At 38.7% G+C, this 16,022-nt stretch overlaps 1 protein-coding gene across 1 annotated transcript; it reads left to right on the top strand.

Moving 5' to 3' along the window:
• Positions 1-6,735: 6,735 nt before the first annotated feature.
• Positions 6,736-15,496, top strand: LOC132143182 (tetraspanin-1-like). The gene is made up of 7 exons (XM_059553328.1): positions 6,736-6,794; positions 6,879-7,088; positions 7,166-7,240; positions 14,663-14,770; positions 14,847-14,981; positions 15,062-15,145; positions 15,359-15,496. The coding sequence occupies exons 1-7, from the start codon at positions 6,741-6,743 to the stop codon at positions 15,443-15,445; spliced, it is 753 nt and encodes a 250-aa protein (XP_059409311.1). The 5' UTR covers positions 6,736-6,740; the 3' UTR covers positions 15,446-15,496.
• The last annotated feature ends 526 nt before the right edge of the window (positions 15,497-16,022 follow it).

The following is a 16,022-nucleotide window of genomic DNA, read 5'->3' as shown; positions in this document are numbered from 1 at the left end:
TTATTATTTGTATAATTTTATATGATAGATTTATATAAAAAAAGGAATAAAAAAAAAACATTTAACACAGACACATATATAATAATTTATATAAACAGTGCCTTGCGAAAGTATTCATACCCATTAATTTTTTTTCACATTTTATTTTGCTGCCATATGTTAAACTACTTAAAAAATTATTATTTTTTTCCCCACATCAATCTATACTCCATACACTATATTGACTAAGCAAAACAGAATTGTCAGAACTTTGTAAAAATATAAAAAATAAAATAATAAATAAACACTCAAGCCTATTGGATGACAGCAGATGCACATTTTAAGGTTTCTCCAGAAATATTTGGGTTCAAGCCCAGGCTGTGGCTGGGCCACTCAAGGACATTCACAGAGTTGTCTAAAAGCCACTCTTGCTGTGTACTTGGGGTGAAACCAAGATGGCGGCACATCCACATGCAGCGGCATCTCTCTCCCATCAGTGGTGTTTTCGTGTTTTTTGTCTTTTGAGTCGCAGTGTTTTTGTCGAGTTTCTGCTCGATTAACCACATTTTTATATTTAAACTCTGTGCACTAAGCTGCAGGATCTTGTTCTGCTCCGGAGGCCTACACCATCACTGACCCCCACTACTGCATCTCACACACAGCGGAGGCACCACAAGCGGTATGACAGGAAGCAGAAGAGGGGAAATCAGGTTGGTATCTGAGCTAGGCTAACGGTTAACCCACACAGGCCAGCTATCCCCACCATCGTACTGGTAAATGTACACTCTTTGACAGTATAATGGACTACATCTGACTATTACGCTCAACTCAGTGGACTGTAAGAGACTGTTGTGTTTTTGTGTTCACGGAAACATGGCTCAGCAACAGTGTACCGGACTGCACTATTCTTCTTGATCTGCTGACATGCTATCGAGTGGACAGAGTTCACTTTGTGGGAGGTAAATCACACGGCGGTTGGCTTTGTGTTTACATCAATGATGCGTGGTGCCACGATGGTGTTGTGGTCTGCAAACACTGCTCATCCCTGGTGGAGTTTATGATAATTAAGTGCCTGCCGTTCTGTCTAAAGAGGGAATACACAGCCATACTGCTTGTTGCTGTATACATCCCTCTCGGCTCCAACAACAACAACAGGAGCGATGCACAAAATGAACTGTACCAGCAAATCAATGAGCAGCAGACAGCCCAACCTGATGTTTTTCTCATCTTATCTGGGGATTTCAACCATGCAGACTTAAAGAATGTGTTCCCAAAAATACACCAACACAGACTTTCCAACACGGAGTAGAAACACACTTTGTTTACACCACCTAGAGAGGAGCTTACAAGGCTCTCCCCCTACCACACCTTGGTGCCTCAGACCACATCACTGTCATGCTAATGCCTTGCTAATGTCATGCAATGCCATGCTAATGCAGACAGACCAAGTCGCCAAACCAGTTCACAAACAATTAACTTCCAAAGTGTGGCCGGAAGGGTTGTCAGAGGCTCTTCAAGACTGTTTTGACACCTATGACTGGAATATGTTTAAGCAGGCTACCACATACAATAACACCACAGACCTCCAAGAGAACTCCGAGACTGTCACTGCCTACATCACCAAGTGTATTGATGATGTAACAGTCACAAAGACCATCACTGTCCAGGCCAACAAGAAGCCGTGGATGACAGGGGAGGTCTACAGACTCCTGAAGGCTTGGAACGCTGCCTTCAGAGCTGGAGATGAGGAGGGCCTGAGGACAGTTTAAACAGCCAGGGCCAACCTATCCCACGGCATCAGAGAGGCTACATTCATCAGAGACACTACATTCATGTTTTTATACAGTCTATGATTATAGTACAAAGTTTGATTAATGGCACCCATCATTACTTCCTCACATGGCGCCATCTAACGTTCCCTCCGGAATTTCAAATATAAACATATACCTCTAGTTCCTCTTTGTGATGATGCCATATACAGTTTTGGGTGTTTCACTTTCAATTTTATGAAAGCTTCAAGTGCAGTTAATTATTTATATGTGCATATAGACGATAGTGGTGTTGAAGTTCTTCTATTTGCTGTCAAATGTTTGACCACTGCCGTGTGTGTATCCTGTCGCAAAATGCGGCGAAAAGTCCTACACGACGGTAATAATGTCATTAAAGGGTTAGTTCACCCAATAATCAAAATTATGTAATTAATAACTCACCCTCGTCATGCCAAACGAGTGAAACCTCCGTTTATCACACAGTTTAAGATATTTTAGATTTAGTCCGAGAGCTCTCAGTCCCTCCATTGAAACTGTGTGAACGGTATACTGTCCATGTCCAGAAAGGTAAGAAAAACATCATCAAAGTAGTCCATGTGACATCAGAGGGTCAGTTAGAATTTTCTGAAGCATCGAAAATACATTTTTGTCCAAAAATAGCAAAAACTACGACTTTATTCAGCATTGTCTTCTCTTCCGTGTCTGTTGTGAGAAAGTTCAAAACAAAGTTTGTGATATCCGGTTCACGAACGAATCATTTGATGTAACCGGATCTTCTTGAACCAGTTCACCAAATCGAACTGTCGAATCGTTTTAAACGGTTCACGTCTTCAATTTTTTTAATGTGGCTGACACTCCCTCTTGAGTTAAAGCAAACCAATTTCCCGGAGTAATTCATTTACTCAAACAGTACACTGACTGAACTGCTGTGAAGAGAGAACTGAAGATGAGCACTGAGCCGAGCAAAGACAATGGGCCTTATTTTAACGATCTAAATGCAAAGTGTAAAGCGCATGGAGCAGGTGCACTCAGGATGTGCCCTAATCCACCTTTGCTATTTTAACGACGGTAAAATGGTTGGCGCGCCCGGGCGCATGGTCTAAATTGGGTTGTCCCTATTCTCTTAATGAGTAATGGGTGTTTTTGGGCGTAACGTGCAATAGACCAATCAGAGTCTCATCTTCTATTCTCTTTAAGAGCCAGTTGCACTCGTGCCATGATGGATTTGCTGTTTACATGTCGGAATTTGGCAAGTGCAAAGACAGAACGTGTCTCCGAGGTGAAACGGAGCTGCTCGTGTGCGAGCAAATGGCCTAATTCTGATATATGCGATGACTATACATTATGACATGTAGGCATTTATATATATATTTAATTAGCCTACCAAAAATTCTTATGCATTGCAATCCTTTAATTTTTTATATTTGGCATGTTTGTGTGCTGCTGTGCATCCCTGTGTTTTATAAGCAGTGTATCCGCTCTTTAAATAACAGAAAAAACATTACGCCAGACTTTAGACCAGGTTTGAGCTGGTCTATGGTGCAGTCTATTTTCAGCTCCTTAAAATAGCAATATGCCAGCAATGCGCCTGAAGACACCTCTTTTTTAGAAGCATTCCCATGGGCGCAAAAATGAGCCCAAATGCAGTTGCCAATTAAACGATGTGGAGTGGATGGGAAAATGCGAACAGCGCCAGATTGAAACTAGCAAACACACTTGTGCTGCGCCTTGCGTCGCATTGTGCCAGGTGGATTATAGAGCCCAATATCTAATTGGTCAAGACAACATTTGAGGTGTGTTGAGGTGTGTGTCAGTTTAAATACACAGGACACCATCTGATTTAGCTTTTTAGCTTTTGCTTTTAATCATGCCAGGTCTTAGCTTTTGCTTTTTATCATCACTGTTCCACCGTGCTTTGGCCTGCACACCTGCTGCTGCTTAGCCACAATGAGAGGAAACACCACCTAGTCTCGTCAAACTTTACTTCTATTCTTTTACTTTAGTTTCTTTTATTTTCGGTCTGAGAGTTTTGTGTTCTGAGATAAGTTTTGTAATTTCTTAATCTGCCGATTTTGTATGTGCTAATTAATAGTGTTTTCATTATACTTTGGATATTAATATTCAGTGCAGAGTTGATGTTTAACGGCTTGTTCAATGAATCACTGGCCGTCTCAGTGATCAGCCGTAAAACAGTGATTCTGTTCAAATTCCCTTTAGAATCTTAAATGATTCCCTTTGAGCTAAATTTACCTGTTTCCCTTACAGTTGGTTCACCCAAAAATGAAAAATCTGTCATCAATTTCTCACCCTCATGTGTTCAAAACCAGCAAGTCTTTCGTTCATTTTCAGAACACAAGATCTTTATAATAAAAATCTCAGAGCTTTCTGTCCGTCCACTGATAGTCCATGCAACTACCCCTTGCCCAATAACATGCATTTCTGAAAAAAAGCATAGGCACAATCATGTTTAAATACTGTACAGAGTTCACCACAATTATTTGCCCTCTTTTATCATTTTGGTTTTTGGTTAAAAATTCTAACTTTAAGTTTAAAAAAATATATTATAATAATTGTAAAAATATATATATAATTTACTAATATATGTAAATATACTGTTGGGATACAGTATATAGAATATATGTGTTCCACAGTTATTGTGCCTCCTTCATTTACTACTTACAGTATATACTATAATCCTCTTCACAAATAAGGGCTTATACATGGCTAGGTGTGCATTACATAGGAAATGCAAAGCATGAAAAAAAGAGCATGGCCACATTCTATAAGGGTGGATGTGGTTAGAACATTTAAGAGCTGCCATGACTTTTATGCCAGAAACACTTCTCCACTCACAGATTGTGTGATGTTTCATGTATATCCCACAGCATATAGTTGTACCAGAGTTGCGACATAACTATGTTGTTTTTATTATTTTTATGTTTTGTAAAAATAATTTAAACTTCATTATTGGGTTAAATTCCTAATTTTATTTTCATTAATGAATAAAATGATTAATATGATTAATAAATGATTAATAAAATTAATGAACAACATAAAAAAATTTAAAAAAGTAAAACTTATACAAATCGGGTGTTTGATAATGTCTAAATGTGCACTTAAAAAGTAAAACCTAAAAAAACATAAGCAATTATGACCAGCAATACTGTTTTGAGCAAATAAAGTAGAACTAAATGCATGTATTTATTACACATCCATATGCCCATCTACTGTTTTGTGTATGTCATTTTCTTTGTGTGAATGTCATTCTACACATTTGCAACTATTAATGTGCAACTTCCAATTCACAACACGAGTGTTTTGATTGTCAGTGTGTGCAAATTGAAATATTCAGCTTTACATACCAGAGCTGTGAGTAAAAAATTAAACTTACAAATACAAATGCTAATATGACAAGTTCTCACATTCAGATCAACAAGCTCTTGAGTTTTGCTACTGTTTTACCTTCATAGAAAAGCTACACTAATAGCGTTTTAGTGCAGTACATTTGAAGTACTATTGAAATACAATTGCATTATAGAGCAAACAACTGCCATGAGCACCTCTAGAAGAATCTTGTGTAGGTGGGAAATGCAAAGCATGAAAAAAAGAGTGTGACCACGTTCTATAAGGGTGGATGTGGTTAGAACATTTAAGAGCTGCCATGACTTTTATGCCAGAATCTCTTGTCCACTCAGAGATTGTTTGATGTTGCTGCTGATCTGTCAGGCTGCATCACACTGATGTGAGTATGTCCTTCTTTCTGTACCAAAATCTGAATTCTGTAGGATGCAAGTTCATCAAATGAGAGTTATAGAAAGTGACTGTGAAAAAAATGGAATTGACTCACCACTAGCAGATCAAACTAAATTTATAACAATGTTTCATTTATTGATAAGTGTTGATAAATGACCATCAGCTAGTTAATTTATCTAGTCAAGAATTTACAGCTTAGAAACTGTCTGACCAGAGGTGGACAGTAACGAAGTACATTTACTTGAGTACTGTACCCCGGAGGGGGGGGGGGTAAACGGTAAATCACAGTATCCACATACTATTCTCTCACTATATTTGTAGTAAAATTACAGTAACTGCACATTTAAAATTACTTGTTTATAGTATCTATAGTTTAATATTTGTTAAACTACGGCAATACAAATGGTTAAATATAAGGCTAATATATCCATCAAAAATGGTTGCTATTACAATGTATAAAAAACCTCTCGGTTACATACAGTATGTAACCCTCATTCCCTGATGGAGGGAACTCAGACATTGTGCCGAACGACACTCACTTGGGATGCCAATCATATCTGAGTTTAAGAAAAAATGCCAATGAAAATTGGCTAGTGGATCTTGCATACCTGATATACCCCATGCAAGCAGGTATAAATAGGCAACAGGTGCATCCACTCTTCAGGTTTTATGTTGAGGAGATTGGATTTTCACTGGCATTTTCTCTTAAACTCAGAGATGATTGGCCTCCTAAGTGAGACCCCATTTGTCGTTCAACATTAACTCATAGTGACCGACAGATAGGGAACCTTACTACTCAGACCTACTGATATATTGCTGCTAAAACTGGTCATAAAGAATATAATTCTGAACATTATTTTATTGTCAAAACACTGCACATAAATATTTTGGTTTTTTTTTGTTTGTTTGTTTGTTTTGCGAGTTAAATTATCACAAAGGCCAAATTGTTTGACTTAAATATTTTACAACTTTGGAGCCAAAATTGGGACTGTATAATATAAGAATAAGAATATATAAGAATTCAGTGTATTCATTAGGTTTCATTAGTGGGAAAAGGTATTGTAAGTACAACAATGTGACAAATAAAATGTTTTACTTTTAATACTTAATACTTTTAAAAGCATGTATTTTTCGGTCTTTTAAATAAGTAAAAAACTGTCTTTACAACGTTTACTTGTAGTGGAGTAGCATTTGACCAGTAACATCTTGAAACCTCTTTTTACCACAGACAACAACAACATGAAGGTGACAGGATGTTTAAAACTGGTTTCAACCTTCTACAGCTTCCTCGCTGTAAGTAAATGTTATTTGGTAAATAATGAGTGAGTAGCCCACAAACAAATAAATTATACACATTTTCTCTTTCACACACTGTAGTTGGGTGGGGGTGCGACTGCAGGATTCGGTATATGGTCACAAATAACCAAAAAGCCATCTGAAGTGTTAACAACAGTCGATGGTACTACATTCACGAAGATCCTGTCGATGGGTGCCCCATTGCTGATTGCTCTGGGCTGCATCTTCGCTCTGATGGGCTTGATTGGCTTTTGTGGCACTTTGAAGAAAAAAAGCTGGATGCTCTTGGTCGTAAGTGTCAAATAATAAAATAAACAAGTATAAGCCGAATGTTTTAATTTGTCTGTTCTTTTTCACTTTCATTTCAGTTCTTCATCGTTGTGCTTATCATCTTCATCCTCCAGGTCATCGCAGCAGTGTTTATCCTCCTCCCATATTCTGTGGTAATCAATATATATATATATATATATATATATATATATATATATATATATATATTCACGTTTTTCGTGGTTTTTTTTAAGCTTTGATTGTGTTTACAGTGTGCAATATAACATGTGTTCATGTTTCACACAATTCACCTATCTGTATACCTATGTTTTCACTGTCATAAAAATGGGCTGATGACTTCCTTGTTCTATAAAACCCTCCTTCAGAAATACGTAATGAGTTCTGATGGGGCCAGCGGATCCTGTGTTGTGATTCGACAGCAGCTGAGCGCAGGCTGCCCTCCTGGAAACGCGATTGGGCTAGCTTGAAAAGCAAGTGGGCAGGAGCATGTGCTGGAGATGTACTTCTAATCACAGGAGCGTTTTTACTGGCGAGATGCGCATGAAAATCGCATTCGATTTTTTGCACAGCCCTACCATCTAATTAACAAAGCTAAACAGCGTTGCCCTTTGTGTAATAAGTTACAGAAACTGTTAAACGCACCAACTTAAATAATAAAATACACTTACCGGTTGTGGTCCATAAACAACGCCTTCTCCAGACAAAGAGGGAACTGCTCCATCTTTCAAGAATAATCTTTGTGCGAATCCGGCATTAAACTGATTGAGATTGAGGAAGCTGTCCTCAGCAAAATGTGCTGCTCATGGTTTTACATGTGGATTATAATTTTCAGGAACCGAGTTAAACATAAATTGTAACCATTAATCTCCAAGTACAGCGTCCCTGGGAAGCCCAAACAAAGATGATTGGACTCCAAGATGAAAATAACAGCGTTTCGACAACATGGCGACAAATGACCTCTTCAAACGCAACCCTTCCTCCTTCTCTGTGCGAGCCCTTTTTTTGTGTGTTCCTGTGGGCAGAGGTTAGTCAAAAACTGTTTTAGTGACGTCATTACTGCAGGAACTAGAGGGAAGCCAGCTCAGGCGCGATCAGGGGCACCAGGACAGGTCCTGTTCGACGTGGCTGAGGTAGATGAGGCGGCCGCAGAAGCATTTCAGTAAGCTATTGGGTTTTTGTTGTTGTTAGTTTAAAATATTATCATGATGAAAAGGTTACATGGCCTCGTTTCTTGGGTGTATTGTGTTTGAGGTTGCGGGTTCAGCCTCAGGTCTTGTTGCCAGATACACGTTTAATAAGCGTCTATGTCATAAAGTGGTAAATTGCAAGTTAGGGACATCAATATTACATTACATTTACATTTACATTTAATCATTTAGCAGACGCTTTTATCCAAAGCGACTTACAAATGAGAACAACAGAAGCAGTCAGGTCAACAAGAGAACAACAACAGTATACAAGTGCCATGACAAGTCTCAGTTAGTCTAGTATAGAACGCATAGGTAGGTTTTTTTTTTTTTTTTTTTTTTTTTTTTTTTAATTAAAAGACAAGAAAAGGAAAAGTGCTAGTGTTAGTTGGTTAAGTGCAGGCGAAAAAGATGAGTCTTTAGCTGTTTCTTGAAAATGAGTAAAGACTCAGCTGTACGAATTGAGATTGGGAGGTCATTCCACCAGCTGGGGACAGTCCAGGAAAAGGTCCTTGAGAGTGATTTTGAACTTCTTTGGGATGGTACCACAAGGCGTCGATCACTTGCAGAGCGCAAACTTCTGGAGGGCACATAAGATTTAACCAATGAGTTTAGGTAAGTTGGTGCCGTGCCAGTGGTCGTCTTGTAGGCTAGCATCAGTACCTTGAATTTGATGCGAGCAGCTACTGGTAGCCAGTGTAACCTGATGAGGAGCGGAGTAACGTGAGCTTTCTTTGGCTCATTGAAGACAACCCTCGCTGCTGCATTCTGAATCAATTGCAGAGGCTTGACAGTACATGCAGGAAGGCCCGCCAGGAGAGCATTACAATAGTCCAGTCTGGAGAGAACAAGAGCTTGGACAAGAAGTTGGGTTGCTTGCTCTGACAGGAAGGGTCTAATCTTCCTAATGTTGTATAAGGCAAACCTGCAGGACCGGGTAGTTGTAGCAATGTGGTCTGTGAAGCTTAACTGATGATCCATCACAACTCCTAGGTTTCTAGCTGTCCTCGAAGGAGTAATGGTTGATGAGCCCAGCTGTATAGAGAAGTTGTGATGAAGCAATGGGTTAGCTGGAATCACCAGGAGTTCTGTCTTCGTAAGGTTAAGCTGAAGGTGATGGTCATTCATCCAGCTAGAGATGTCACTCAGACAGGCTGAAATGCGAGCAGCTACCGTCGGGTCATCTGGTTGGAATGAGAGGTAGAGTTGGGTGTCATCAGCGTAGCAGTGATAAAAAAAGCCATGCTTCTGAATGACAGATCCTAATGATGTCATGTAGATGGAGAAGAGAAGTGGTCCAAGTACTGAGCCTTGAGGAACCCCAGTAGCAAGGTGGTGTGACTTTGAAACATCACCCCTCCAAGACACACTGAAGGATCTGTCAGAGAGGTAGGACTTAACCCACAGGAGTGCTGTTCCAGAGATGCCCATCTTTCTGAGGGTGGACAGGAGAATCTGGTGATTAACAGTGTCAAAAGCAGCAGAAAGGTCCAGTAAGATGAGTACCGAGGATTTTGAAGCTGCTCTTGCTAGTCGCAGGGCTTCAGTAACCGAGAGCAGAGCAGTCTCAGTTGAGTGGCCACTTTTGAAGCCAGATTGGTTGCTGTCCAGGAGGTTGTTCTGTACAAGGAATATAGAAAACTGGTTGAACACAGCTCGCTCAAGTGTCTTTGCAATAAATGGAAGAAGGGATACCGGTCTGTAGTTTTCAAGAAGCGCTGGATTTAGTGATGGTTTCTTGAGCAGTGGGCTTACCCGAGCCTGCTTGAATGCTGAGGGAAATGTTCCAGAGTGAAGAGAGGAGTTGATAACGTGAGTAAGCAAAGGTATGACTGAAGAAGAGATCGCTTGAAGGAGGTGAGTGGGGATCGGATCAAGTGGACAAGTAGTAGGATGATTGGACAGGAGAAGTTCGGAGACGTCCATCTCTGAGAGTGGGGAGAAGGAGGAGAAAGAGTGTGCATCGGTCATTGTGAAGTTGTCCTCAGTCTGCGGTGTGGAGAATTGGCCGCTGATGGATCTCGTCTTATTTGTGAAGAAAACTGCAAAGTCGTCCGCTGTAAGAGTCGATGGAGGAGGTGGTGGCGGTGGATCAAGAAGAGAAGAGAAAGTCTTGAAGAGTGTCCGAGCGTCACAACAGCTGTTAATTTTGTTGTGGTAGTAGGATGTTTTAGCCGTGAAGACATTTGCAGAGAAGGAAGAGAGGAGAGACTGATACACACTGAGGTCTGTAGAGTTTCTTGATTTCTGCCATTTCCTCTCTGCAGCCCTGAGTTTAGAGCGATGTTCACGGAGAACCTCAGACAGCCAGGGGGCAGATGGGGCAGTGCGTGCTGGTCTAGACAACAGTGGGCAAAAGTTGTCCAAGCAAGATGTTAAAGTGGAGCAAAGAGTGTCCGTAGCGCTGTTCGTGTCCAGAGCAGAGAACTGAGAGAGTGCAGGAAGTGAGGATGAAACCACAGAAGATAGGCGAGATGGAGAGAGTGAGCGTAGGTTCCGTCGAAAGGTGACCTGCGTTGGAGTGTGAGGCACTTCAGGAGTAAGTGCTAGGTTAGCAGTAATGAGGAAGTGGTCTGAGGTGTGCAGTGGAGCAACTGAAGAGTTGTCCACAGAGCAACAGCGCGTGTAGATGAGGTCCAGTTGGTTGCCTGATTTGTGAGTCACTGTAGTAGACACTAGCTTGAGATCAAATGAGGCGAGCAGAGTTTTGAAGTCAGCAGCCTGGGGTTTATCTAGGTGGATGTTGAAGTCACCAAGCAGTACCAGAGGAGTACCATCTTCAGGAAAGTTTGATAGCAGCACATCCAACTCCTCCAAGAAGTTTCCCAATTGACCTGGGGGACGATAAATGACCACAAACTGGATTTTAACAGGGTGGGTTACAGTAATGGCATGTGATTCAAATGAACCAGTACCTGTAGGTGATGGCTGAAGATCAAATTTCCATTCTTTTGATATAAGGAGACCTGTTCCTCCACCCCTCCCAGTGGTACGAGGAGTGTGGGAACAAGTGAAATTAGTGGAGAGGGCTGCAGGGGTGGCAGTATCTTCAGGTTTGATCCAAGTCTCTGTCAGTGCCAGGAGGTTGAGACCGGAATGAGTAGCAAGAGAAGAAATGAAGTCTGCTTTGTTAACTGCAGACTGGCAGTTCCAGAGACCAACTGGAATATCCTTATATTATTTTCATAACTCAAGATTTGCGGTTTATTTATTTTAAAATTGTTTTGTTTGTTTTCAATATCTTGCAATGCCAGCATTTATAGTGACAGAAATAAAAAAAGACCATGTTAAAAACAGCGCGGACAGGATCTGGTTTAACACAAATGTTGTGATCATCATGATATATTATAATCTGTAAAACAGACACAAAGAGGAGAGAATAGTCATGCAAGCAGAAAAAAATACTGTTCCTGACAGAACAAATGTATTGTTTGCGATGCTTGAAATACTTAAAGAAAACGTCTCCGCCTTTGTGAAAAAAGAAGTGCACTTAAAGTCCCCGTGAAACGGAAGTTGCAAACGACTTTTCTCCAGTGTTGTGACGTATTTCCGAGAGAAACGGAATAATAAATGAGGAAAATAGTGGGCGTGGCTTATTTTCCAACTAGCACCTGATTGGATCTAGATAAGTAGTTGTTTAATTCAAAAATGGAGGCAGATCTAAACGCAAGTTTACAATCGGTTGTTGAGGATTACTCGCCACCTGAATCACCACAATTTAGTTTGCAGCAGGAGGAGGAGGAAGATGAAGAACAGGAACACACGGAGTTCCACAACCAAAAATGCACCTCCTCGCCATCTCTCCTTTCACGCGCTGTCAATGCTCGCAAACACACAGGCAGCCTGTCTACTGTCAGTTGGAGGGGTGTGGTTACGGATTAAGCAGACACCTAATTCCTCAAGCCTACGTCATCAGTGAAGGTCCTCCAATGCAGAGGGGAGGGGCATTTTCAGATTTTGATTAAAGATTATGAAGCCAAAAATGTTTTTTTTTGTGTGGATTGACTCGCATGGATGAATTGTTCAGCACAAAACAATCAATTTAGGCGAACAAAGTAAATATAGTCAATTTTGATTTCATGAGGACTTTAAGTATACTTTTATAAAGTGTACTTATTGCGGAAATAATATACTTTAAAAGAACACACATAAATCCAAATTAAATATGTAATTTTCGCCGCTGACGTACATTGTATTTGTAATTAATTTAAAGTGTATCACATTTGAAAGTTATATTAAATGCAATAAGTTGAACCTTTGAATGATTTTTTGAACAACTTAAGTGGGACATAAGTATATTTTATATGTGATTTGAAATATGGTAAATATGTACTTCTGAATAAGCAATTAATGTGAACTAAAATATACTTCAATGTTCTGGCAATGAAATTGAAATTTAGTATATTAAATAATAATAACCTCTTAATAACCTAGTTACAATCAAAGCAAAAACACAAAATGGTAAACCCTCTCTAAAACAAATACACAAAAATGCTTTTTGTTGATGCACAAGAAAAACCCAACACTATACAGTTACAACACTTCAACTCGCTTATTAGAAATAGTCTGGAGAACAATGCTTATTTCACCATTATGGAAAACATCATTCTGTAAGCTGTGTAAACCGGTTTCCTCAAACGAAAACGTAAACCGCCGGATCCGTGTGGAAGAAACGACTTACTTATCCGATAAAATATCTGTGCGTATTCACAGAAATGCATCTCCGTGTGGATGGGGGAAAAAAGAACAAAATCTCGGAAACCCTCAACTTGTTGTTTCCCTCTCAAACGTGATTGGATTGTGCAGGCGCCACTGATTTGGACAGCCTATCAGCAATCACATTCAGCTTTCCGCCAAAGACTTCATGACATTTGATTGAATTGAAGTACAGTACACACACACACACAAACACACACACAGAGTTGTCACACATAGATTGTGTGTGTGTGTGTGTGTGTGTGTGTGTGTGTGTGTGTGTGAGAATGGTGTTATTCAGCTGAAAGCATTTTCTCCTGCGTTTGCGTTATGTCAATGTAAGAGAAAGGGGCTTAATACTGTCACTCAAATGAGCTGAATTATTTTTTTCTTTCTTTGTACACTGACCTAAACACAGCTGATTAGCAGATTTTCTTTAATCATTATTATTTTCTCTTCTATGCTGCGTGTATAACACGTTCAGGTTCAGAGGTGTGTCAGATGGTTTAGGTTTATTGATTGATGGAAAAAAACAGAAAAAAACTCCTACACAATTGTTAGCTGAATTTTCTTTTCTAATATTATACATTAATGTAAGCTGAGCATTTTCTTTGATGTTCTTGAGTATGCGGTGTGTTTTACACAGTCAGGTTCAAATGTGGGTGCATAGAATCCATTAAAACTCTAGCAGAGGTTTGTCATAGCGTTGCCATTGTGCTATTGCCTTGTGGGCAAGTGAGAAATGTTAAATAAACCAACATGGTAAAAAGATGAAAATGACTTGATTTTACTTTCAATTCCTTTTACATTCCCCAAGGTATTAACATTTTCATAACTACATGTAAGACGTTTCTGTACATAAGCACTGTGGCAGTAGTAATGCAATATTTAGAAAATGAAATCTTGATAATCAAGTACTTTTAAAAACAAGTACTTCAGTACTTTTACTTAAGTACACATCTGACTGTAGAACTTTTACTTGTACTTGAGTAAAATTTAGCAAGGGGTATCTGTACTTTTACTCAAGTAATGAATCTGTGTACTCTGTCCGCCTCTGGATGATGTTAACTGTGACAAGATTATAGACGCAGTTGTGTGACATGATAGTATGTCCAAGAGCTTGCCTACTCTTCTACTTCACACTCAAAAATTGTATACTTTCTTCACCAAAAGAGTACATACTGTAAGGATGTAGTATAAGTAGGCAAACTGAGATGCAGCACAAGTATTGTACATGTATTTCCCCATCTAACAGTGACTTCCTGCTTAAACAGGAAGTAATAGGTACCAAAAAAAGGTATATGAAAGGAGAATGTAAGTGAGTGAGAGTGCCAGAATGAATTATGGCTTGTACGTCCCCTGATAATACATACATACATACATACATACACACACACACAAGCACATTTATGTTAAAAGTTATATTTTATATTTCTAATGTTTGACATTACACAGGAGGCATGGTTTATTACAGATATTCAAACCTTTTATCAAAATATAACAAGTTCCCTGCTTTATTATTTCAAAATAATTTTAAATGTCAAGTTATTTTGATAGCATTTGCAATTTTTTACCTTTAATCATTTTTTTTGTATATTCCTTTTTTTTTGACACTTTGACTCTTTCTGATCAAATCAAAATGATTTTTTTTATTTACCCTTGGCCAACCTACCTTCCTTTTCTGGTCAACAGAAGGAAAATGCATTGAGCAGCTTAAAGGAGAAATTCGTTGAAAGTCTTGAGAAGAAATATGGCCAAGACCCATCATTCACTCGCATATGGAATGAAACTATGACCAATGTAAGACTAGCCTGCATGCATGTCAGCTGAATTCCAACTTATAAATATTACAGTTTTCGTTTTTTATGAATTTTAGCTAAAATGCTGTGGATACAAAGGCTATGAGGACTTCACAAGTTCTGCTTTTGTGAAGGAGAACTCAAACTATCCCAAACAATGCTGCAGTAATGATCCACATTTATTATGTGGAAAAGACAAAGCTAAGGGAGAGGTACTATCTCATTGTGCCAAAAATACAGCAAAAAGATGATAAAAGCATATTTTCATGAAGCTCTTTAATTCCTGTTTTAGGAAATCAGGGGCTGCATTCATGTGCTGTTTGATGAAAATATACCCATATCTGGAGCTTTGTCATTTCTGATCGGCATTATAGAGGTAATAATATGTGACCCTTGAAATACCCAAACTTTTAACAATTAGAAAGACAGAAATTTAGTTTTTTCTTGTATAGTTTAGTAATCCATATTGGGAATGATGGATCTCTCCGTGTTTTGATAGAGCTTTATTTCCCTGAAGGCATCATATTCAAAATAATAATTACTTCATGACGATGTGTATTCATAATTCAATTTCAACCCTTTTTTTCAGATTGTTGCCTTAATTGTTTCCTTGAAAGTCTACCAATGCTTGAGACGCTTGCCTGATCTCACAGACCCTTATGAAAATAATCTGTGATAAACTATTTGATTTCTCTTTTTCTGTATCTGTCAAAGTTCTTTGTGCTTTATTATTTGCCAAAATATTCAGAATTTTTTATGAATGGTGTGAAAACAAAGAAAATAAATAGCTGTGCTTTTTTAAATTAATAAAAATATATAATTTACTAGTATCTAGAGAAACTTAACACTTTAATGTTTCAGTGTCTAACAAAAAATATATAAAAATGTGCATAGTGGCTCCTATTTTCATTCAATAAAGCTGATGCTTCTTTTTTAATAACTTGACTTACTGGCAGAACAATATGATGATTTAATAACAATGGTTTATAACCTTGATAATGAGGACATGAAACATTCCTGTAAGTGAATCCTGTTGTGGAATAATTGAAAGCTGGAAAACTGAATTAAAACTTTTATTAAATTGTATTAATCTGAGTTTTTTCTATTCCTATTGTACAACTACAAACTGCAGACTACATTCAGTTGTAAACTATAATATGAAGAATAACTGTGTCTAGCTTTATTTGTTTATTAATATGTTGTTTCTTTTTTATATTGCACTTATGGATCAAAAAGCACCAGAAGCCTTACAT

This window comes from Carassius carassius, chromosome 7, assembly GCF_963082965.1.
Source record: "Carassius carassius chromosome 7, fCarCar2.1, whole genome shotgun sequence".
Lineage (NCBI taxonomy): Eukaryota > Metazoa > Chordata > Actinopteri > Cypriniformes > Cyprinidae > Carassius > Carassius carassius.
The sequence above is the reverse complement of the archived record's forward strand: the minus strand, read 5'-3'. Positions and strand labels throughout refer to the sequence as shown.

What these genes read in the sequence shown, in the direction of transcription:
- LOC132143182 (XM_059553328.1), top strand. Translation starts at nt 6,741, where the DNA reads ATGAAGGTGACAGGATGTTTAAAACTGGTTTCAACCTTCTACAGCTTC. An exon ending in AAAGCTGGATGCTCTTGGTC is followed by an intron (nt 7,089 to 7,165) that starts GTAAGTGTCAAA and finishes CTTTCATTTCAG; the next exon opens with TTCTTCATCGTTGTGCTTAT. An exon ending in AAGACAAAGCTAAGGGAGAG is followed by an intron (nt 14,982 to 15,061) that starts GTACTATCTCAT and finishes TTCCTGTTTTAG; the next exon opens with GAAATCAGGGGCTGCATTCA.